The 23,069-nt window shown below is 44.0% G+C and overlaps 1 protein-coding gene across 1 annotated transcript in view; it reads left to right on the top strand.

Moving 5' to 3' along the window:
- Window positions 1–2,305: 2,305 nt before the first annotated feature.
- The window catches only part of csnk1da (casein kinase 1, delta a), a 36,793-nt gene continuing 16,029 nt past the window's right edge, over window positions 2,306–23,069 (top strand). Inside the window, exons 1-2 of the mRNA XM_083780825.1 lie at window positions 2,306–2,810; window positions 18,070–18,180. Of these exons, the coding sequence (XP_083636951.1) occupies window positions 2,735–2,810; window positions 18,070–18,180 (187 nt within the window). The 5' untranslated portion in view covers window positions 2,306–2,734. The remainder of the gene's footprint in view (window positions 2,811–18,069; window positions 18,181–23,069) is intronic.

The following is a 23,069-nucleotide window of genomic DNA, read 5'->3' as shown; positions in this document are numbered from 1 at the left end:
GCCACCACCACCAGGGATGGGTAGATTACAAATTACATTCATAAAATGTGTAATTTGATTATAGATATGGAGGTTTTCAGACCCCACCCCTGACAGCTGAAAGGAGAGTTTCCTGCAGGGTCCCCTTTCTCAGTCACCTGCCATCCCAACCGACACCTCGGTTTCTGACACCCACTTTCCCCCACCAGACAGACAGATATTAGACAGACAGACAGACAGACAGACAGACAGACAGACAGACAGACAGACAGACAGACAGACAGACAGACAGACAGACAGACAGACAGACAGACAGACAGACAGACAGACAGACAGACAGACAGACAGACAGACAGACAGACAGACAGACAGACAGACAGAGCTGACAGACAGACAGACAGACACCCCAGGGACTCGGGGAGGTATTGATGGGTTGTCAAGAGTATGGGGTGAGGTGTCGATGGATCAGTGGTTGGGTGGGTGTTGGTTTGGGTGCTCTATTGAAGAGGAGGCACCACAGCAACGTTCGGTAACTGGAAACTGGTAAACATGTCATGAAAAGCATGCCTGACACACAGGGTTTCTAAGCCCTGTAAATAGGCCCACAGACCACATAGGCTAGTTCAGATTCCCAAACGTTTTCATGTCAAGGACCCCCCCATATGGATGAATAGATTTGAAGATCCTAGTATACTATACGGAGTGGTTCCCAAACTTTTGGGGTCGAGACCCAAACGACAAATTAGACGTTTACCCGGGCCGGCCGGGAGCCAGACTAGTGAAAATAGCAGATCTACAAGCGCAGAGGCCCATGGTGTCCACTTGACCTGTGACCCTTCCAACCTGGCGTCCCTATTTTGGTTCTACAAACTCACATAACACGCCGCAATTCGTGATCTGCTATTTTTTGCCATTTGTGAAATAGGCTAAAAAACATTTATGCATGGTTAAACTGTTCCTTATTTTGCTGGGGACCCCCATAAAGGACCCCTGGGACTTTGAGAACCACTGCGCTCATCAATCGGCCCACAACAGCCTGCCGACGAACCGTGACAGCTGAGCTTTAAAGGAGAGGAACCTTACATTAGGAGAGGCACAGCATGCAGTAGATCCCGGAAGCCTTTAGGCTATATGTCCCACTTGGGAGTATAAGGGACAAAGAGGATTAGGCCCTTAAATCAGGGGTTCTCAACAGTGGGGGGGTCCCCAGATGACAGTGAAGTGACAATACATACATGTATTAATACCTACAAAAAAGAAAGAAAGAAAAAAGACTGTTACTGCATCAAAAGTAATCAACAAACTTGACTACACACAAACTTGTCAAACATTGGCCAAAAATGTAAAATGATATAAGAAAGAGGACAAAATTGTGAAAATAGCCGCTCAGCTATTTTCAATTTAATCTGTGGAACTGAGTCAAACCAAATGTAATGCTTCAACTCCTACAACTACAAGTGCTTATCAGGGTGGGGGTCCCCAGTTCAATGTGGGGGTCGCCAGTTCAAATATGATTATTTTGGCGTGTCGCCAGTTCAAATATTATTATCTTTTTTTTTGGGGGGGGGGGGGGGGGGCTGAAAAGATTAAGAACCCCTGCCTTAAGTAACAACATAGTCATGATGTTTTAGGGGGGGAAATGCATTCATATAATAGAAATGGTGACAGAAAGAGAGATTTGAGAAGAAAAAAAGTCAAGTAACTTTAATTGATTAATTAATTAATTAATTTAAGTTACAAAAAAATTAGGGTAGGCCTATTTGTTGTGTTCGATATTGCTATTGCTATACTGTTTGTTCAGTAACAGGACTCCATTCAGACTCCAACTCTCTCATTTTCAGGTGGGTTGCCAATTTCAGCCAATCAGGAGAGACTAGAGAGTACCCATTCATCAGCCTCAATCTGTATCCTGTGTAAGATCTCTATTCTGATTGGGTCAAATTGGTATCCTGACCTAAATATATATCTTTCTGTTTAAATAAAAAGCTGCCGCTGCGGATAAACAGGAAGTAGGAAGAGACCCCTGCTGTTACTGAACAAACACAGTCCATATTACTGTCTGTCAGTCAGAATATAGCGCCTTAACCTTTTAACAAAAAACATTTCGTTTATTTAGACCATACAATATCAACTTTAATAATGGTCTTTGAGGAGAACAACGGACAAACCAAAATGCATACACGCTTTCTAATAAATCTACAAGCTCTTCACGGCTATAGCCCCGCCCACTCTCCTCCTACTGAGTCTACCATTGGTCAGCTCTAAGGTGTGACGTTGGCGACGCGAAACACACAGTCAGGCACTTTCTTCATTACAGTAGAGAGAAACAACAAGGAAGGCTGTTCTGATGATCTGCGAAACATAACAAGAGTTAACCTCTGAAATCCACCTTCATCCGTCGGAAATCTAACAGCGATGTTATTGCAAATGCCAAGAGCATAAAATAGACACTTTCACCTTTACGACAAGCTTGGTATTGTGTTACTACGACCCTCGGAACGTTTTAAAACGAGTGGTGAAAGATTTCAAATTTACTGGATTTTTTTGGACTGGCGCCGGTGGGGGTGCTGATGATCGCACCCAAGACCGACATAAAGGGAAGAATACTGCGTTCTCAGAGACCTTTGGTGTGACTTATTCACACATTTCGAGCAATTAGTTTTATCTTTTATTTTTCCACCTGAACAGTTTTGTGCATTTATTGGAGCTAGCGACATTTATTGCTAGCTAAAATAACCACATAAATTGTCTAACCATGGAATTGCGAGTGGGAAACCGATATAGACTGGGCAGGAAGATTGGAAGTGGATCGTTTGGAGATATTTACCTTGGTGAGTATTTTTTTAAAGCCAACATCACAACGGCACAAAGAGTGCAAAAGGTCTCCAATGCTAGCATGCTAACTACCTTAGCTGCATTTGCTGTGTGTCTGTTGGTCCACAGGACAAGCTGACAGTCAGTCAGCTGTTCACTGAATCACTGGCTGCTGTTAGCTAGCACGTTTTGTGCCTTTACCTTTTAATAGCAGTCTTATTAACCTGTGTACTGTGTGTGTGTGCTGCTGACAATGAGTCTGTGTGTATGCACTCTGCCATTTAAAAATAAATAAATAGCAGATGCTGTATGAATACCAATTTTCAGATAGATGTGCTGTTCATTTGCATGGAGCTTTACTAAGTGCTTTATGTGAGAATGATGATCCATTCCATTGTCATGCTGAAAAAACACAACATGTCACAACATGTCTCAGTGTGGGTGGTTTAACAATAACTAGTCTGTCTAATTAACGTTACTAGGACATGGACAACACTTCTGTCTCACATAGTTTGCTGTTTGGTAAAATTGAGACAATAATGTGGGTCATTATGTAGAAATGACTATTCGGTTTATTTATTTTCTGACCAGGAGTACCCTCAGAACTTAAGTGCTGAATAAATTAATATGCAGTAGTACAGTAATCTGCAGCTACTTGTTTGAATGAAGGGTGCAGTTTTCTTTCCTCCTGATTTGGGAGACACGTTCACATAATATCAGAAACATTAGTGCTTTGTTTGTCCCTTTTCTATGCATTGGTGGTGATGGGTGAACAGTGGACATGGATAGTTGAGGAACAGACTTGAGGTTTGATGGCAATTGAAGAAATGCTACCATTGTCAATCTAAGACGAGGCATGATATTTGTCATTTTCCATTGGGCATCTAGTCATTGATGTCCTGATTGCGTCCTCTATGTCTGGAATCGGCTAAAATGGATCTCTGTCCCAGCTGCAGCAGCATAACTCTGTAACCATACTGGTAGTTGACATTGGATGGGACTTAATATCTCCAGAATTCATGTGTGGCCTGTGATGTAGTTAGTTGGTACCACGTTTTGTAGTATAATCCTATAGTTGACGATATATTATGAACACATCTGCTGAAGGTCTATTCATACAGATGTGTTTGTGTGAGCCACCGCGGTGTGTTGTTGTCAACTTCTTGTAGTTTTCGGTGGTCAGACTGGTCACCTTTTGTCACCTAAAACAGGAGTATGAATTAGGCCTTAAAAGGATAGTTCTGAGGCTCCATGGCTGTGTCCCCAAGACTCCCCATGAGCCATTATAGGACTGGATGACCTGATGAAGATCAAATGGATCGAAACGTTGTCAGATGTTTCAATAAAGAACGTCTTTCTTGTACCTGTGGTGTGCGGGCTCCATCCAATATCTACTGGAGTTTCTTTAGCCCAGCACCCAGCATGTCCATGTGTGTATTCTACATCCGCCCATTATAGAACTGGAACATCCCCAATGCTGCCGGTCAGCCACCTCTTCATTTCTTTTCTCTGTCTCAGCATGAGCAGGAAATGCCCACGTCATGCCTTGACGTTATAAATGTATAACGTAGTAACTTGTTCCATATAGAAGCGTTAATCTTCCCGATATAGGGCTTTCTAGGACATTATACCCATCCATTCTATGTTGCTGCTCCATTGTCTGAAGGAAGCCAAACCAAAATAAGTTTTGCTCTACCTGACTGTACACAAGATGTAACAATAAGAATAAATTATAACCGGCACAGTAATATGATAATATCTTGAAACCTTTGTCGCAGGTCTGATTGTGGATGGGCCTTTCTCTTCTTGGGAGGGTAATGGCAGCTACCTCTATTCCTTACTGTAACTGCTTTTAAAAGTCTCCCAAACACCTTTTGCCTTCAAGCAGTTGTGCAAAGTGTATCAAGTATCGTCATAATAAGGTACTTTAAGCCATTGGATATACTCTACTACGCATTATTGAATCACCGGGTACTAACTTGGCAGGTTGGCATCTGATAAACGGAGCTGGCAGATAGCTTATAGCCTTGTAGGGCAGTAGACTCCTCTATGCATGACACACTGGTATTGTTACCAAGTAGGACAATATGTGTCACATATCACATTTGTCGTCCTACTTTGAACACCTATTCGTGGGATGACATGGATATATAGCTATTAAAAGTGCCATTCAATATTGTTCATTTTGCATTTGTCTTAAAGTACACAGTAACGGATGGAAGTTGGGTCTATACTTTTCTTTTGAGATTGTGGTGTGTGTGTGTGAAAAACATTAGTTTTGTGCCCTCCAGCATGCTTTCAGATGAAGCAAAGCATCACACAGTCAGTGGAATTATTTCTGTCATTGGGCTAGAGGCTAGACGATTTATACATGAGAGTAATGTAATCGTCTGTATGCGGTGTCGATTCGAAGATGTTTTCCCTCACCTCACCGGTGCTGTAACCTCGCCCCAACCACCCTGCTTTTGACCAAGGCTATCAAACAATGAACGTCACGCAGCAACACATTTTTATTAGGTGCTGGTAAGCATTTCACTTTTACTTACGGTAGTAAGCATTTCACTTTCTTGTAATATCCCAATGAATACAGAAACTTTACTTGACGAGCTAAAACGTGTAATTTTGGAAGACCACGGTAACGTTTCAGAATCTGTTAGGCGGCCTACACTAACTGCCGGACACACACACACACACACACACTGTGACACACACACACACACACACTCACTCACTCACTCACTCACTAACACACTAGTAAGTAACTCTAGTTTAACTTTTGAAGCAAACCTACAAACCGACTGTCTCTTTATGGGCTTTGCAACAGCAGTGTGTGACTGTGTTCTGTTCTGTTCAGAGGAGAGTAGACACACTGGTCCCATATGCTGCATCTGGAGGGCTGACATTCACGTGTTCTCTCTTTCCATGTGTGTGTACAGTACAGTACAGTTACTACAGTCCTTGGCCTCGTGCCCGAGTTTTTCAAACCCACGAGGAGCTTTTTTACAACCGTCCCCTTGGTATGAGTTGAGATTTGCTTATGTAAGCATTTTATTGTGTGTGTTCTTGCACCTCCCCCCCTCCCCCCCTTTGTCTGAGTGGGATTGATGTGATGTCACTATTGGCTGTTGCTCGGCGACTCCGGGGCACGGGGTTTTTGTTACCCTTTCTTCCAGAACACCCTGCTCCATAAGCAGTTGACCATATTAATCACGCCGTGGCCATTTTGTTCTTAACCACTTAAGCCCTATATGCTTTGCCGAACGCCCCCCCCATATCTATCCTCCTTGACCCCTCTTTAACTTTCCCCTCGACTCCTCAGATCTCTTGGCAGAGAATTGCCGATCTACAAGCTCACCACATGTAGCAACAAGCGTAACGGGGTCTACGATGGGCCCTTTTCAAACTTTCCCTCTACCGTAAATCTCGTTGCGGAAAATAGCCGATATACAAGCTCACCACATGTAGCAACAAGCGGAACGGGGTCCCCCCCCCCCCCCCCCCCCCCCAAGGGTCTGTCCTGAGCCCTTCGTAAACTTTCCCTTTCCACTGTAAATCTCTTTGCAGAGGAGAGCAGCAGACCTACAAGCTCACCACGTGTAGCAACAAGCGGATCGGCAAGCTCACTCTCCACTGTTGTGAGATTGTAGATCTTCTTGTTTTCGCCTACATGGCCAGAAGGACACTTGGGTTTCAAGTGATTAAATCAATAGTATACACAATGACTGGATGGGGTTTCCCACTCTCAAAATTGTATGATCAATATGATCAATGGTCACATTATTCTCAACACTGTCTTATTGCTGCCTCCCCTCCCCCTCCCCCCATCCCACTGCCTTGAGTGATCTGTGAAGGGGACGGTAACACTAGCACAACCCACTGTGTGTTATAATTAATTACCCAATCCGTTAAACGATAATGATTGTGAGCATCTAGGATGTGTGTGTGTGTGTGTGTGTGGTTACTGGTAACAGAAGGTGCTGAGGTCATTGCTTGGACTGGCCTCGCTCACTGATTGGACCAAGTTCCTCAATTTTAGTGTGACTAGCAGCAATGCGTCTTTCCTACGCTTGTCCCAGTATTTAGGCCTTATTTGCCTGGACTTGCTGGACTATTATCCTGGACTTGGATACTATGTCTCTCCTCCCCCCCCCCCCCTCTTGCATACTGGTGGTGTTGTCATGAGAACTAAAGTAACATAGGGTTTAAATCACTGCATATGCTGAGATTTGAATGTGGTATACTGTCTGGTTACATTTTCAATAATGTGTTGGGATTGAACTACGCTTGTATTAGTGTAGGTCAGGAAAGTTACAATTTACCAATACAATTACAATTTAGGCATTTAGCTGACAACCTTATCCAGAGAGCAACATCTTAGAATGCGTAAATGGTATAAATGAAGTGAACCCCAGTCAACAGACGACAGAGTAAACAACAGTAGTGGAGTGCAAAGAAAACAATGCAGCACTTGAATGGAACTGTGATACCACCGGTTAAACATCAAACCTAGTCTCTTGTCCAAACAACATGCTATCTAAATAACATTCTTACGATTTGAGGTCAGGCAAAAACAAATCTGAAGTTGTTGAAACCAGTGTAACTAGTGTCTAAAGAGAAACCGTTGATGCTTTAGTAGTTTATTGGATACTACTATGTTACTGAGACCGCACAGAGAGTGCTGAAGAAGCTCTGCACCTTAGTTAGAGATGTGATTAAGCCATTTAGGCCTGAAAAAACGTTCGCTCTGAAAGAATATATATTCAAAGATTTGTGCCACATTTTTACGAATTTTCAAAAATAGCAGACCTACAAGCTCGTAGCGCGCCACTCGGTGGCGCGCTATGAGCTTGTAGGTCTGCTATTTTTCAATAGCTAAGTATAACATAATGCTTAGTTAAAACACCAAAAGGGGTTCCCGCCCGAAATAGGTTTTAAGCTAGCTAAGGCTTAGGTATTCTTGGAGCTAAACATGTGTAATGCTTTAGACCGGTGGTCCCCAAACGTTTCAGGTCGAGAGTCGGGACCCAAAAGAGAGATTAGATGTTTGCACAGGACCCAAGCTTGACACCCAAGAGGTGTCAATATGTAAGGTGTGAAAATAGCTGATCTACAGGTGCGGCGTTGCGAGCCTGTAGATTGGCTATTTTCACTATTTCTCTTAGACAATTGTTTTCTAATTCATGTGAATTTCTTTGGGGTTTCTTTTATTTCTTAATGCATGTACTGAAAATCATTTAATAATTTGTTTTTAATTCATGAAAAAAACTTCTAGCCTCTAGACAAAATGGGCCCTCCTTAGGGCCGATTCATACTCCTATTTTAGAGCCGAATAAAAGTCGGGTCGGCTCTGTAGAGCCTACAATGTGACGTCATTTGAGGGGAGGGGGGGGGTGGTACCGTCCTAAAGTCGGCTCTTCGGTGCTACTGAAAACTTCTGACGAGCCGAAATCTACAGCGCCGAAACAGCGGTAAAATAGGAGTATGAATCGGCCCTTACTTCTGACCCAGTATTTGGGAACCGGTGCTTTTAGAAGAACACCGAGTAAAGTTGTATTTTTAAGCAGTCCTGCAACTGCAATTTCTTCAATATACTTTGGCTATACTTTCTCCATGTCTGTGAGTTCTGATATTATGCAATATGTAAGTTATGACTATGTATCCATCCATATCCAAGGCTGGGCAGGTATACCCCGGCTCTTTCTCTATTGCATTTTGGAGACTTGAAGCTCACGGCGGCCGCGGGCTGTAAAACGGAAACCTGTGCCCTGTAGAATGATGTAGTAGTTTGATGGCGTTGCGTAGAGTGGTCCTAATGGACAGAAGAGGTGTCTGAGATGTGCCTGGATAATGCGTTTTATATTAAACTGTACAATATATACGAAGACATTGAGGGTGGGATAATGAGCCTAGAAAACCTTTGCAGAGTAATCTGGGACTGGAGTGCTGGTATTAAGCTCGGCCCTAGCAACCAGACACCATGTCGGCCCTATTCTGATTCTGGCGGTGGGATGGGTGGATTGAATCCTGTTTTGTAAATTGGGGCTGTTGTTCAAATGACCATTTACTAAAATAATACTAATCATTTGAATTGGGACGCCGGCCGCTGAGTGATTTATGCCCTGTGTTTTTGGGGCCAAAAGCGGTACCAAATGCCAATAGTGAATTTGGTTCGCTGCTGTATAAGACTTGCTTACTAGGGGGTTTGCATGGTGTAGCACTGGCAGCAGCACAACCTAGTACAATCTCTTTGTTTGTCCAGATAGAATGATGTTTGTTTTTTCGGGGGTCCCCCCCCCCCCCCCCCCCCCAGCGAAGGCTTCACAACAGGCTATCTATCAATACATAAAATTGTGATTATTAGAATTGACTTTTTAATATATTGAAACGTTTGTCCAGCTTATACTTTGACGACGGCACATTGGGACTCTGTGAGCGAGGAATCCAGATCCATTGCATGCGTGACCCATGTGCGCTGCTAGCTGTCGCGAGTTGTGGTTTTACGACGTGCTATCTATCTGACGTGATGAAACGGTATTTTACCAGTCGGGAAGGAAGGAAGTGCACATTCTGTGGTCTTCTTCCCACCATACGGTATGAGAACAGAGAAGCACACAGACGAGATCCTGGTGATGGGATGGCCCTCACACCACACCACGTTCTATTTGACTTGGCATCCCATGGCTGGAACGAACGGCTCGGCCTGGCCTGGCTGTTGGCGCAGTGTGCCAATAAAAGGTGACCAGCTGGCCTGCACCACAGGGCTGCCTCGCTGAGAGGGCTGCCTCGCTAAGGGCTGCCTCGCTGAGAGAGGCATTAGTACCACACCAGAGCTCTGACGAGTAGCGCCTCTCTGGAATGGAATGCGTCTGCTCGCAGACCTGCTTGTTGCAGCCCCACCACCTTCTTCAGTGTTGGCGTCGCAGCAGGGGATATCGCTCGCTAGCATTTCTTTTTGGTTTGCGCTCATGCTCCTCGGCTTCTGTTCTCACTTCGCTCGTTAACCACTTATAATAACCACTTAACCCGTTTTGGGCCTTTTTGGTGTTTTAAAGCATTATGTTATACTTTAGCTATTGAACATACAAGCCGAGTGGCGCGCTACGAGCTTGTAGGTCTGCTATTTTTGAAAAATCGAAGAACGACTGACGTAGAAGACATTTTTAGAATCTGATCTCAGGTCAGAATGGAAAACTGTCAGGATGTAGAAGACATTTTTAGAATCTGATCTCAGGTCAGAATGGGTTAATGTCTATATTATTTGTCTATTGTTCACACCCAGAATAGGGACGCTAGGGCACATGTGGTCGAAGACATGGCTGCTTTATTGGAGCCTATAAGTGGAGAAGGGAGGAGAGATGTGAGAAGTGCAGGCCCAAACTGGGAGGCACATTTCAACCAGGGCCAGCACATGGTCTTGTTCCAGCCTGCTGAGTCAGTCTCCCATCCCATGTGATGCAATGCAGCACCCTGATGCCTTCCATAATTACAAAACCTTTCCAATTATTCAATCCACATTGAATGTTTATTAATCACCGTTGTGTCTATTTTGCATATGGCCGCAGTCGTGAAGCATCACAGTCTGTGATGAGCCGCCTGTTCCCTGTAAGATCAGCAACATATTAACACGATCTAGAGAACTAAAGACGGTAATCAATCATGCTTTTGTTTCGACATCCAACTGGAGGATTTTAACAACTGGTCTGATTTGCGTTCATGGCAATCGAGTATTCCATTCAAAGTAAAATGACCTAATAACTTAGCTGCCTTGGTGTATAATTAGCAAAACATTGCCTATAGTTAGCTTACAACTAATAGACTAAATTCTTCAAATGTCGTTTTATGTGCATAGATTTCCTTGTCATCATGTGGCAGAAAACATTCTGAAATAATCACAGATATACAAGCTCACGGGGACACATTATGATCTTGCATGTTGTCTATTGTCTGCGAAGAGATTTGCTGTGGAGGAGCAAAAGTAGGGTGGACTAGCTTTCTAGAGCAGTGTGAGGGACAGGACACCAGTCAATGAAGTATACACTATAGGGGCTTAAGTGGTTTAGTTGGAGAAACCTCTGCCTCTCACTCAGTCTCCCCTCCTCCTGGTTACATAACGTGGCGTGCTAGCTAGCTATGCACTCTCTGTGAGCAGATCCATGTTCCTTCGACTCTGGAGGAGATGATTACACTGACTTCAGTCGTCCAAACAATCCTCCAGCGAGGAGGGCCCTTAACGGGGGGTGGGGGAGGAGAAGGACACCCATCGAACCATGATAGCCTATAGTAGAACGGTGGCAAGAGTAATTCATCTGCACTGTGCACTTATGTGACGGAAGATCCGGAGGGGATCAAAACATTGTCTTTTGTATAGATATAAAAAGTATAGTTCCACTGGCTGGATCTGCTTCTTTGTTCTTAAGAACCTTAGCTTAAAGGCAGAAGAGGAACAGCCTTACACCAGATCGTTTCCAAAAAAAAGGGAACCCAGTGAACTGTTTTGTTTTTTGCGGACGGCTTAAGGGAGCCGTTTTGTTTTTTAGCAGTTGTCTCTGATGTTGCGTAACTCCCCAACAGGTCCCTACTTGGATCTGTAGCATTACGAGAGGGAGACTGAAAACAAAGTGAACACGCATGTCACACGACAATGCGTAGGAGCTTACTTTAAGGCCTTGTTGTTGGTTCAGCTTTGTGGAAGTTGATGGACAGAACTTGCACTCTTCATAGCTCAAAGGGACTTCGTGTGAATCATGATATCCTGCTGGGTTGAATCTCTACTAGTACTATCTCCTATTTTCCTGACTTTCTGTACTGTGAAATAAACATTTATGTCATTTAATGAATGAAGAAACCGGAAGTTCCAGACCCACGGGAACGCACCCAGGGTGCCGAGCCACCCCGCGTCCGAAACGGTTGAGAAATGACAAGAGTTACCGTGTGGGGGTCCCTGTACTGTACTGTCACTGTACTGTGACAGTGGGTGTGCACACCCAAAATCATCATATATATATACTAGAGCTGGGACTCGATTAAAAAAAAAATCTAATTAATCAGAGGCTTTGTAGTTAATTAATCTTGATTAATCGCATTTTAATCGCATATCAATATTTAACCCGAGAACAGTTAAAACCTTTTTTTTCAAATGTTTTTGGTATCCCAGTGAATAGTGACTACGGGATTCCACTAATTTTCAACATTTTACTCTCATTAATATACCTTAGAGTTGTTGTGTGGCTATAATAAGAAAGTCCCCCCCCCCCCATTCTGTGTTGCCTAGAACTGGAGGTCTGAAAAAAAATCAGTAACATTATGAAGTACCGGTACATCTCAGTGACATCACAAAAATGTACTTCATAATGTTACTGTTTTTTTTTCCAGACCTCCAGTTCTAGGCAACACAGAATGGGGGGACTTTTTATTATTTCCAGTGCACACAACTCCATAGAAAAATGTGTTTTATCCCAAAGGTGATATATAGGCAGGTGATATATATAGGCAGCAAGTGCCTATATAAAGTGTCTTCAGTGTGTATATGAATACTCAAATGTGCTTTACATGGCTGGGCATGAGAAAACAAATAAAAACAACTTTATTATGGGGGAAACAAAAAGGTGCGATTAATTTATCTGTAGTTAATCGCGATAAACTTTTCTGTAGTTAATTCATCTCGATTAACGCGTTAAAGTCCCGGCCCTAATATATACAGTTAATATGTGCGTTTGTGTGCGTGTTAGGTTGCGCACAGATGGTGAAAAACAGCCATACTGTTTTCCTGCTCAGACCCAGCCACTCAAAAAGGTCATATATGAAAACACATACATATATAAAGACTGCATAATTAATTTTCTCTACTAATGTCATCAAAAAGATGGCCGCTATATCCCCATTAAGTCTTATTGGTGGGTCCTAATTGTCATCAGTGGATTGATTCAGACTCTTGGACTGTTCCGTGTTTGTGTGTGCGTGCATGCAGTGATGCAAAATATTTGCATACGTACTAAACTGCGGTTTAACAGCTTCCTGGTTCGACTTATATGTGAGAGAGGACTATCTGCCTGAGCATGTCTAGCCAGCCCTGCCACAACGAGAGAACACACACACACACACACACACACACACACACACACGCACACACACACAAAACCAACACATTCCCGTAAGAAGTATGCGTACACTCTGCTTTCAAACTACAACACAACACACGGTCCTGATCCGAGGCCAAAAACGAACAGAGACTTAACACCAACAGTCTTAACACAGTCGTCATGCTTCCCCTGAAAAGTTTAAAACATGTCCTTTTTAGTTTGGCTGTAAAAAAAAAAGACATGGTTGAACTGATCTTTCAACATCGTATTACTATGGCCTTTCCACGTTGGATACAAACCGGCAGTTTTGCTTTCTCACAAAAACATGCTTTATAGCAATGCGATTATCGAGTCGGGGACTTGGGAGCAGGTGAGGAGACGAGGAGCCGGCGAAGTGCAGCAGCTGACACATTAAAAATGTCAAAACAATTAGGTTTCACCGTTACCTAATTGGGTAAAAAACAATCACACAATTCTCAATAGAGAGGATATGCGCGTGACAACATTATCATACCCAGAAGTTATGCAGGAACGCCTACTGAGTGGCAAAAAGCTACTTTCTGGCCTCGACAGCCCGAACAAAACAGAAAAGTCCTATCTGATTGTAGTTAAACGGCGTTAAGCGATGCTGTTTAATACAACACCTTGCCACTTGTTTTGCCACTAAAGTTATGCATGCGCATATCCTCTTCATTATGCAGCCCCGCCCTAGACTGTTGAAGAGAACAGAGTTTATTTGATAATGCTCTTAGCAATTATCCAATTGATTACTCTTTTTAAAAATGAATTTAATAATTGACTAGCTTGTTTTTTAATTTAATTGTATTGAAACTTTGTCCATCTCTGGCCTGTGTACAAACGAGCCTAAACCACACCAAAGGGTCGGGTTGGGACAAAATGGTTCTTAACCTGTTTTGGGGCGGGATTTAAGCATTATTTTATACTTTAGCTATTGGAAAATAGCAGATCCTGCGCTGCGAGCTTGTAGATCTGGTATTTTTCTTCTGGGGGTGTCAGCTTTTCAGATGGGGGGGGGGGGGGTCCGCGGCCAAAATCTGGGGGTCCTTGACATGAAATAGTTCGAGAACCACTGACACAGAAACATGGGTTTTTTCAGAAAACTGTCATGATTTAGAAGACCTTTGTAGAATCGTCCTCGGGTCAAATAGGTAAACCACACCAATGCAACTCATTGAGTTGCATTGGTTGACCTTAAACACCTTTTTGTCCCGACCCGTTGGTGTGGTTTGGGCTTAGACCCACGGCACTTAAGTCTTACTCTGTGTGTGTGTGTGTGTGTGTGTGTGTGTGTGTGTGTGTGTGTGTGTGTGTGTGTGTGTGTGTGTGTGTGTGTGTGTGTGTGTGTGTGTGTGTGTGTGTGTGTGTGTGTGTGTGTGTGTGTGTGTGTGTGTGTGTGTGTGTGTGTGTGTGTGGAGAAGACCTCGCATCATTTAACTTGAGATACAATACAGTGGCCTACATACCTGGGTAGCCAGCCAGCCTAGCCACTGTATAGTTAGTATGATGACAGCTTACAAATGGAAGCGCGGAAATAGTGTTTTCTATGCTCGAGGGCCCGCCCCCCCCTCCCTCCCTCCCTCCCTCCCTTGGCTGTGAATGATGGTTAGATAATGACATTCGTGGGGGGCGGGGGGCATTTATTAGTTGGACACGCAAGAATCAATGATCTGTAGTGAGCCAGGGTTGTGAGTTAAAGGTTACACATGGAGAAATCAATGACGTGCTTTTAGCCTATAGCTTTTAACCCTTTATAACCCCCCCAATGAAATTCTAGGCTCCACAGCTGTTTAATAATGAAACTGTCAGGATGTAATAGACATTTTTAGAATCTGATCTCAGGTCAGAATGGGTTAAAGGTCTGTCCTATAGAGCTGTATTTATTCCCCTTTTATGTAGCTTTCCAATTTGAATATTAGTTTTTGCCGAAAATAAACGCCTCCATCCACAACGAGAAGACATCTTTTGGCACGGCTCGGTATTTGACGGTGAGAGGTATGAGGGAATTACTTGAAATCAGGAAATGAAGTCAAACAAGAATGTGAACTAGGCAGACGTGGTGGTGGTATTACCGGGGGGGGGGGGGGGGGGAATGAATTTTGTGGTGAAAATGTAACAATCGACCACATTGTACATTCATAGCAGAACTCTAGTGGACTAGCAGGCTGCTGCAGGGCTGCTATGGGTCCAAGACTAGAGTGCTGAGGTTGTTGTAAATTTGACCAGGAGAGTAGACCTGGGCAACCGACGCGTCCAGTTTTAGTTTGAGCCCAGCAACCAGAGAGAGGCCAGATGGAACCCCTTTTGGTGTTTTAAACATTGTTATAATTTAGCTATTGGAAAAATAGCAGATCTAAGAGCGCGCTATGAGCTTGTAGGTGTGCTAGTTTTTGAAAAATCTTGAATGTGGTGCAAATCTTTGATTTATATTTTCTTTCAGAGCGAACGTTTTTTTTACTCTAAACTTTGCTTCTGGGGGGTCCCTGGAACAACATATTTTCAGATCGGGGACGGTGGCAAAATGCATGTATTATTTTGTGGTCCTTGAATCACTGGCATAGAAACATAGGTATTTCAGAAAACTGTCAGGATTTAGAAGACTGTTTTTAATTTCGACGTCAGGCCTACATGTGTTAAACACCAGGACAATGGCAGGCTTTGCGAGATTACAATTGGTTTTCTGTTAACAGTATGTTTTATTAGCTCGTGTTGTTGATTTGATTGCAGTACATAATCTACATATAGTCTCTGTGACTCTGACTGTGTTTATTATTAGTCACAACTTAAGCTCTTATTACCGTATTGTCCCGAATATAAGACGACTCTGATTATCAGGCAAACAAAACTATCAAGTTAAAAGAAATAGCCAAAATAGCTGATGTACAAGATTGGCTATTTGTGCCTAGTGTTGCGTGGTGACACTGACTGTCATACCACACCAAGTATAAATTAGGGCATTGATTTATGAAAGAAAAATATGCATTTCTGCCTGACAGCGAGCGACCATAATCATACTTGTCTGATGGCCATAATTAGTGTGTTGTGCAGTAGTGTCTGTCTCCCCTACAATTCCTTTGTGTGTGTATGTTATGTAGTCTATTCAGTATTTTAGCCGTGACGTAAGTAAGCGCACCCTCCAGAGATACTTCCGGGTCCTACTTTTGTGTCGGTTTTGTGTCCCCATAGAGTTATACTGTGTCCCTCCGTTGGACTAAATCTGAGACAAAAACGACCACGAAAGTCTAATTTTACCGCTTTCCTCGCAACAACAAAGCTACTGGTCTCCCAAAATCTGGCTGTGACACTTTGGCTGCTATATCCAGAACAGAACATTAATAATTCTACTCGAGTCGGAAGCATTAAGACCCATTTTAACCCTCAATGGCTTCCTTTCTGAAAAAATAATGTCATTGTGAAAAAATGGGCGGGAACCCCTTTTGGTGTTTTAAACATTATGTTATAATTTAGTTATTGAAAAATGGCAGATCTACAAGCTCACCGAGTGGCACGCTACGAGCTATTTTAGAAGATTCGTGAAAATATTTATTTCAGAAATTATTATTTCTATTTTCTATGGCAATCGGGAAGACGAGCAGGGGGAGGAACACGGATTTCTCTGTAGCGATGGCCAGGGATGGGGAGAGAATTGGCAGGGTCGGTTTCTGTTCTGATGAAAACCGGATTTGGGAATGGGAGATTAGTATTGTATTGAGGAAAGAGGAGGATGACAAAGATCACCTCAGCATCCAGAGAGAGGTGGACTGGCAGTAGGCCGTCCATGCTGTTATCACCAGCCATGCTGTTACCGTCCATGCTGTTATCACCAGCAACACAGCTGCCTGGCCTGTTGTTCCCGCGGTGACCCTTTTCCTTTGTCGGCACGGAACTATAGGCCCGTCACAATTATTACCTAATCGGACGGATCACGCTTATTTGAGATAATGATCATTCACAATTATTTTTGCACAATCGATAGAATCGCTTGCTTTCATCTGTATAGAAACAGCAGCATTTCCATTTTTTTTTTTTTTTTTTACATTTTCTGGGTTTTCTTTCTCCGTAAATGAATGCCCTACCTAATTGATCATACTACCGTGTCACACAAAACTATAGCAGATCCACAAGCTGGGAATTTATATATATATAATTTTCTTCCAGACCCCCACGCGATAGAGACGGTATGCATGTTTTACATTGTTGTCAAATGCCCTCTGAAATGTTGGCAGAACAGATTTTTTTATTTATTTTTTATTTACAGTATACGTTTCATTGTTTCAATGCCAGAATCTCAAATCATGAAATCGTCGTTGAACCTAATTATTCTATGGCAAGTAATCGACTACACAATGTCATGATTGTGAGATTTGTGACGGTCCTATAGGCGCAACCCACTGACTGACGGGGTCAGGCACGTGTCTTTTTCTCCTCTGTAAAACAACTGCCCTCTCCTGACCATTGAATGCAGCATTTACTATGGTGAAAGAAATCCAAATGCCCGAAGGCAGCATTCAAGAGAATTGCATTATTTTCCAAACTCTCCTGAACTTGAACGCAGCATTTTTGCGTTGAAAGAATTGTGATTTGAAATCTATGTCGTACACCGCATCTTCAGTACATAAACAGTGCGGGGTCGCGCGACTCATGCCCCGAAAATAGCTGATCTACAAGCTCTCAACGCGTCACGCTATGAGCTTGTAGATCTGCCATTTTTGTTATATTGGGCCAAAAGTGCCCTTTAAGGAAATTTCTGCCCCTGCCTCTCTCACACACTCGTGACGTCCCTGGACGGGGGTGTCCCTCCCCTCCCCTCCCCTCCCCTCCCTATTCATGAAGGCCCTGCTAATTGTGGATTTGCCACTGTACAGTTTGATGAAGCAAACCTGTGTGTGTGTGTGTGTGTGTGTGTGTGTGTGTGTGTGTGAGCACGCCAACCCTCCTGAACATCTGTGGATGATCCTGCCAAAGGCGGCGGGGGTGTGCTGTTAATTTGAGACTCGTTTTTAAATGAAGTTATAAATAAAACGTGTTCTCGTGTTCACATTCCAGGTTCGCTGCGAAAGTGTCCCGAGCTCGTGTTTCCTCTGCCTTCGCCGACCGTACTCTGCAGGTTGACTGCGGGCGTCGGTGTGTGTCGTGTGTGATGTGTAATGTATTGATGTCTAATGTTTTCATGTCTTAGGTACCGATATCTCGGTGGGAGAGGAGGTGGCCATCAAGTTGGAATGTGTGAAGACGAAGCACCCGCAGCTCCACATCGAGAGCAAAATCTACAAGATGATGCAAGGCGGAGGTATGAGGATATAATAATAAGGCCCCGGCATGATTTCCTTTTCTTATTTCCCCCCCCCCCCCCCCCCCCCCCCCTCTCTTCTATTTTTTGCATTGACATGTCATTTAACCCATTTAGGCCTGACCTCGAAATTCAGTTTTCTGAAATCAATATTTTCACGATTTTTCAAAAATAGCAGACCTACAAGCTTGTAGCTTTTTCAGAAAACTGTCAGGATGTAGAAGACATTTTTAGAACCTGATCTCAGGTCAAAATGAGTTAAGAAAGGGAGTACCACTATAGTCGACCAATCAGTTAGCAGGCAGCTCCGATGCATCACAGGAGTGAGACACCTCTGCCAACCTGGTCTCACCCAAACACGGATTGGCAAATTCCGTACAGTACATAACCCTCCATATATTACACTGAAATCCTCCCCATAGAGCGTGTCGGAGGGGCGCTGTCTCTACCGAACTGGTGCCACGAGAAACGCCACCCATGTCGAACGTTGCCAAGTTCAGCAGAGCCCACTCGGCTCCGTCCGAGTTGTAAACCCGATGGCACGGAATCGTAAATAATGTCAAGCCCGAACTCACACAGAACACTGTGAAATAGCACGGCTTGTCAATTCCGTACATACAAATACTAGTGGAAGCCACGCCTCAAAACGGCAGTCGTGCAATATGTATGGATTTTTGGGGTTTTTTCTTGTATGTACGGAATTGCCAATCCGTGCTATTTCACTGGGTGAGATCGGGCTGCCTCGGCTACAGAATGGAACGGAATGAAGCACCGGAGCACCTCAGAGTTGATATCTGCGTCATAAGTCAGCTCTCGTTCAAAACTCGCATCACAGCTGTCACTCGATCCTGTAGGTTCACACTCTATAACATACGACGAATTAGACCGTTCCTCACCCAGGAATCAGCCCAGCTCCTAATCCAGACAACAGTCTTGTCAAAACTCGACTATTGTAACTCCCTCCTTACTGGCCTACCAGCATGCGCCCTTAAGCCTCTCCAGCTGATCCAAAATGCCGCAGCTCGCTTGGTCTTCAACCAGCCAAAATTCTCACATGTCTCCCCCCTGCTCCGCTCCCTCCACTGGCTCCCGGTCGCTGCCCACACAGAATATAAAACTCTGATGCTGGCATTCAAAGCAACCAAAGGTTTGGCTCCCCCATATCTTGCAAGTATGATTGAACCCTACAAACCCTCCCGCGCACTCAGATCAGCCAACGCAGGGAAGCTGGAAGTACCCTCACTAAAAACGCCGGGACAACGCTCCACACGTCCCAGACTCTTCTCCCTTCTGGCTCCAAAACTGTGGAATGCACTTCCCATTGCAGTCAGAACTGCAGCATCACTCCCAATCTTCCGCCGTAGTCTGAAAACCCACCTTTTCAGACTCCATCATGGCCCATAGCACTTACCCTACCCCCTTAGATAGCACTTCCGTAGACTTGGATAGCATTTGATACAGACTTATAGCATGTTATGTAGACAGCACTATAATTGCATTGTATATAGTCATAGCACGCCATAGTACATATGTATAGCATAGTAGTATATATGTATAGTTTCATTATATAGATATTCCACTGTTACTTTCTTAGCTTACGCATATAAGTAGTGCCTCCAGTAGTGCCTTCTTCTTCCATTTGACTCCTCGTTGCATTTCCAGCGACGTGACATCACTGACAAATCCTCGTGTCTTTATTCTATAGCCCCAGATCCTTTTGCTCGAGCGCGCTGTCGCACCACACGCTGTATTATTAACCCATTCTGACCTGAGATCAGATTCATACGAGGTTTCCACTAGACACACACTGGTCTGATTAACCCATTCTGACCTGAGATCAGATTAAAAAAAATGTCAGTCGTTCTTCGATTTTTCAAAAATAGCAGACCTACAAGCTCGCTTATAGATCTGCTATTTTTCAATAGCTAAAGCATGACATGATGACCAAAATGGGTTAACGCTGCACTACTGAAACACTAGCAGGATTAAACACAGATTCCAGAGTCGGTGAATAGTAAACCCACGACGTTGACGTGATCGCAACGACACGCAGCATCTTTCCCCCCCCCCCACACATGGAGGGGGGGGGGAGAGAGGGAGAGGGGGAGAGGGAGAGAGGGAGGGAGGGAGGGAGAGAGGGGGGGAGAGAGAGAGAGAGAGAGAGAGAGAGATCTCTGTGCAAAAAATATAATGGTAATCAAATAGGATCTGCCTTTTTTTTTTTTTTTTTCAGACAGAAAATTAAATGTGATTTCTGAGGTCAGGTGACACAGCCGCTATATATGCAATATAAAAAAAAAAGAAATGGGAAGAAAGGAAGAAAAAAAATAATGCATTGTACAACATGTCTGGTAATAAATGACCCGAGTTCCGCTTTGTCTTAAGCCCTTGTTTGAGATGGGTATGGAAAAAGAGTGATATGTAGGTCACTCTCTCCCTTTATTGCATGGCGGTATAGCCGTTCCGACATTTACTTCCCTTTTTTTTTTTTACTGACGGGGCAGCACATTTTGTGTCGCAGCGGTCGTTTTCAAATCGATGGAGCGGTCAAGGTCACAGTCGGTGCAAGGTCAACATTATTTTAAGCACTTATATGTGGGTCATATTTCAAGCCCCTACGGAGAACGTGCATCTATGGGAGTGCTTTTCTAGTTAGCGTTAGTTGCCTGTGTTAGTCGCGTGGTACTATAAGTGCACTGCACAGCCTCACTGGCTGATAGAAATACATACCGGTCGGCGGTATACAGTATGTATCAAAAGTGGAACACTCAATATCGTGCACTGGAATGGAAACATCTTTCTTCACGCAGGGCAACGATTCTTTGGATTTTTTTTTTGTTGGCTTTCGCCTTTATTTTATATTTTTTATGGAGGGACAGACAGTAGGCTGACAGGAAATGGGGAGAGAGATGGGGGGGTGGGGGGAAGACATGCAGTAAAGGCCGTCGGGATCGGGAGTCGAACCCGCGGCACGCTGCCAGACTGGATTACCAGCCACAGTGCCTGGACCGCTGAGCCACGGCCCAGGCCCGAAAGATTAACATTTGATTTGGCACAAACGCACGCACCGTGATTTGTTTTAGAATGTTTTATACAGGATTAAAGAGACTGGTTGTAACACTTTAGAATCAATTATTATTATTAGACACATTGCACACGCTTGCTCACTCATACCTTTTGCCTCGTTTTCCACTGCAGATTCAAGTGTGCCACAATGTATGTGATGTACAGTAATGCGTTTTGATTCCGGAACACTAAACCAGTGTTGCATTGGTGATTTTATCTTTTTTGGGGGGGGTGGGGGGGACGCTATGTTAATGACGTCAAGCGCACGTTGCTTAACACCTACACTATAGGAGATAGCAGGTCACACAATGGGCTTATTATATTCAGGCTGGGGGGGGGGGGGGGGGGGGGGTACTGCGTGCAATGACCAATGCAACTGCAACTCTAAACACATTTCCACTGCTTTAGACGGTGCAGGTGAAAATGTTCAGGGGAAGCGACACTCGTAAAGAAAGGATTGAGGTAGGGGTGTAGGCTAGGATGGATTGAGGTAGGGGTGTAGGCTAGGATGGATTGAGGTAGGGGTGTAGGCTAGGATGGATTGAGGTAGGGGTGTAGGCTAGGATGGATTGAGGTAGGGGTGTAGGCTAGGATGGATTGAGGTAGGGGTGTAGGCTAGGATGGATTGAGGTAGGGGTGTGTGCTATAGGAATGCCTATATTATTATGCCTTTATGAGTCATTATGCCTCATTATTAATTATTATGCACAGAAAATAGCAGATTTCCAGGTGTGCAGCGTGAGTTGCCTTCCCTTGACGCCTTGAGAGCTTGTAGATTGGCTATTTTAGGAATAACTACACCTACGTATAACTCGGGCGTTAAAAATGTCACGGTAAAAATGCCATTTATAAAATTAGCCGCCGTGTGTGTGTGTGTGACTGTGACTGTGTGTGTGTGTGTGTGACTGTGAGTGTGACTGTGTGTGTGTGTGTGTGTGTGTGTGTGTGTGTGTGTGTCCTATTACTCCGCTAATTAAAGAATTGCCTCTATGCTGGGTGAGTGGATCAATAAAGCACACACACGCATAAAATAAAGTGTGTCAAGGGGGCGGGGTCACCACAAGGCACTCGGTAATTCATTCCACCTTTTTTAACTGTAGGTCACATGGTTTGAACCAGAGCCATACATACATACAGTATAGACAGAGTTGCGACATTGAGGGGCCAGAAAACAGCCTGGAGCCCAGTGGCGGCCTTATATAATATCATTATGTTTCATTTAAAACGGGCCTCAAGCCTCCAGGGCCCCCCCGATTTTAAAAACAAACAAAGGTCATTATTATTTGTAGTAGTACTATTGCATTGTATCACAGCCTTCCAATCAGCCTCGTCAATCATTCAGCCCTCGTCCTGTACGTCCACTTAACGCTAGTTGACGGCAGCTAATAATCACGTTGACCTGTGTTGTTTGTAATTGTTCCCACTTCCTGGTGTGTGTGTGTGTGTGTGTGTGTGCCCCACTCACTGCACTAGCAGCGCTGAGTTGCGATTGCATCATTGTATAGCCTATGCTGCCTCCCAGTTATACCTAAACTTACTTGCAGTGATTCAAGACAACGTAAAATTGTTTTTGTGTATTTTTCCACTTTGCTGTATGCCGTATGCTTCATGGTATGCTCGCGGTAGTCTGCGTGGGGGTCCGCGGTTACACTGACTCGACTGAGACTCAAATGTGTTACTGTTACCCATTAAATCAGCGCGTGTGCTTCTCTGCTCTCATGCAGGTCTCCGCACTGTTTTGCTGCGCTGCGCTGTTACGCTGAAATTAGTTAGCCTAAATAATTCAGAGGCATCATGGCTGGTGGCGCCACTCGCATGACTGT

Source organism: Protomyctophum parallelum (genome assembly GCF_964188405.1).
Source record: "Protomyctophum parallelum genome assembly, chromosome: 13".
Classification (NCBI taxonomy): Eukaryota; Metazoa; Chordata; class Actinopteri; order Myctophiformes; family Myctophidae; genus Protomyctophum; species Protomyctophum parallelum.
The sequence above is the reverse complement of the archived record's forward strand: the minus strand, read 5'-3'. Positions and strand labels throughout refer to the sequence as shown.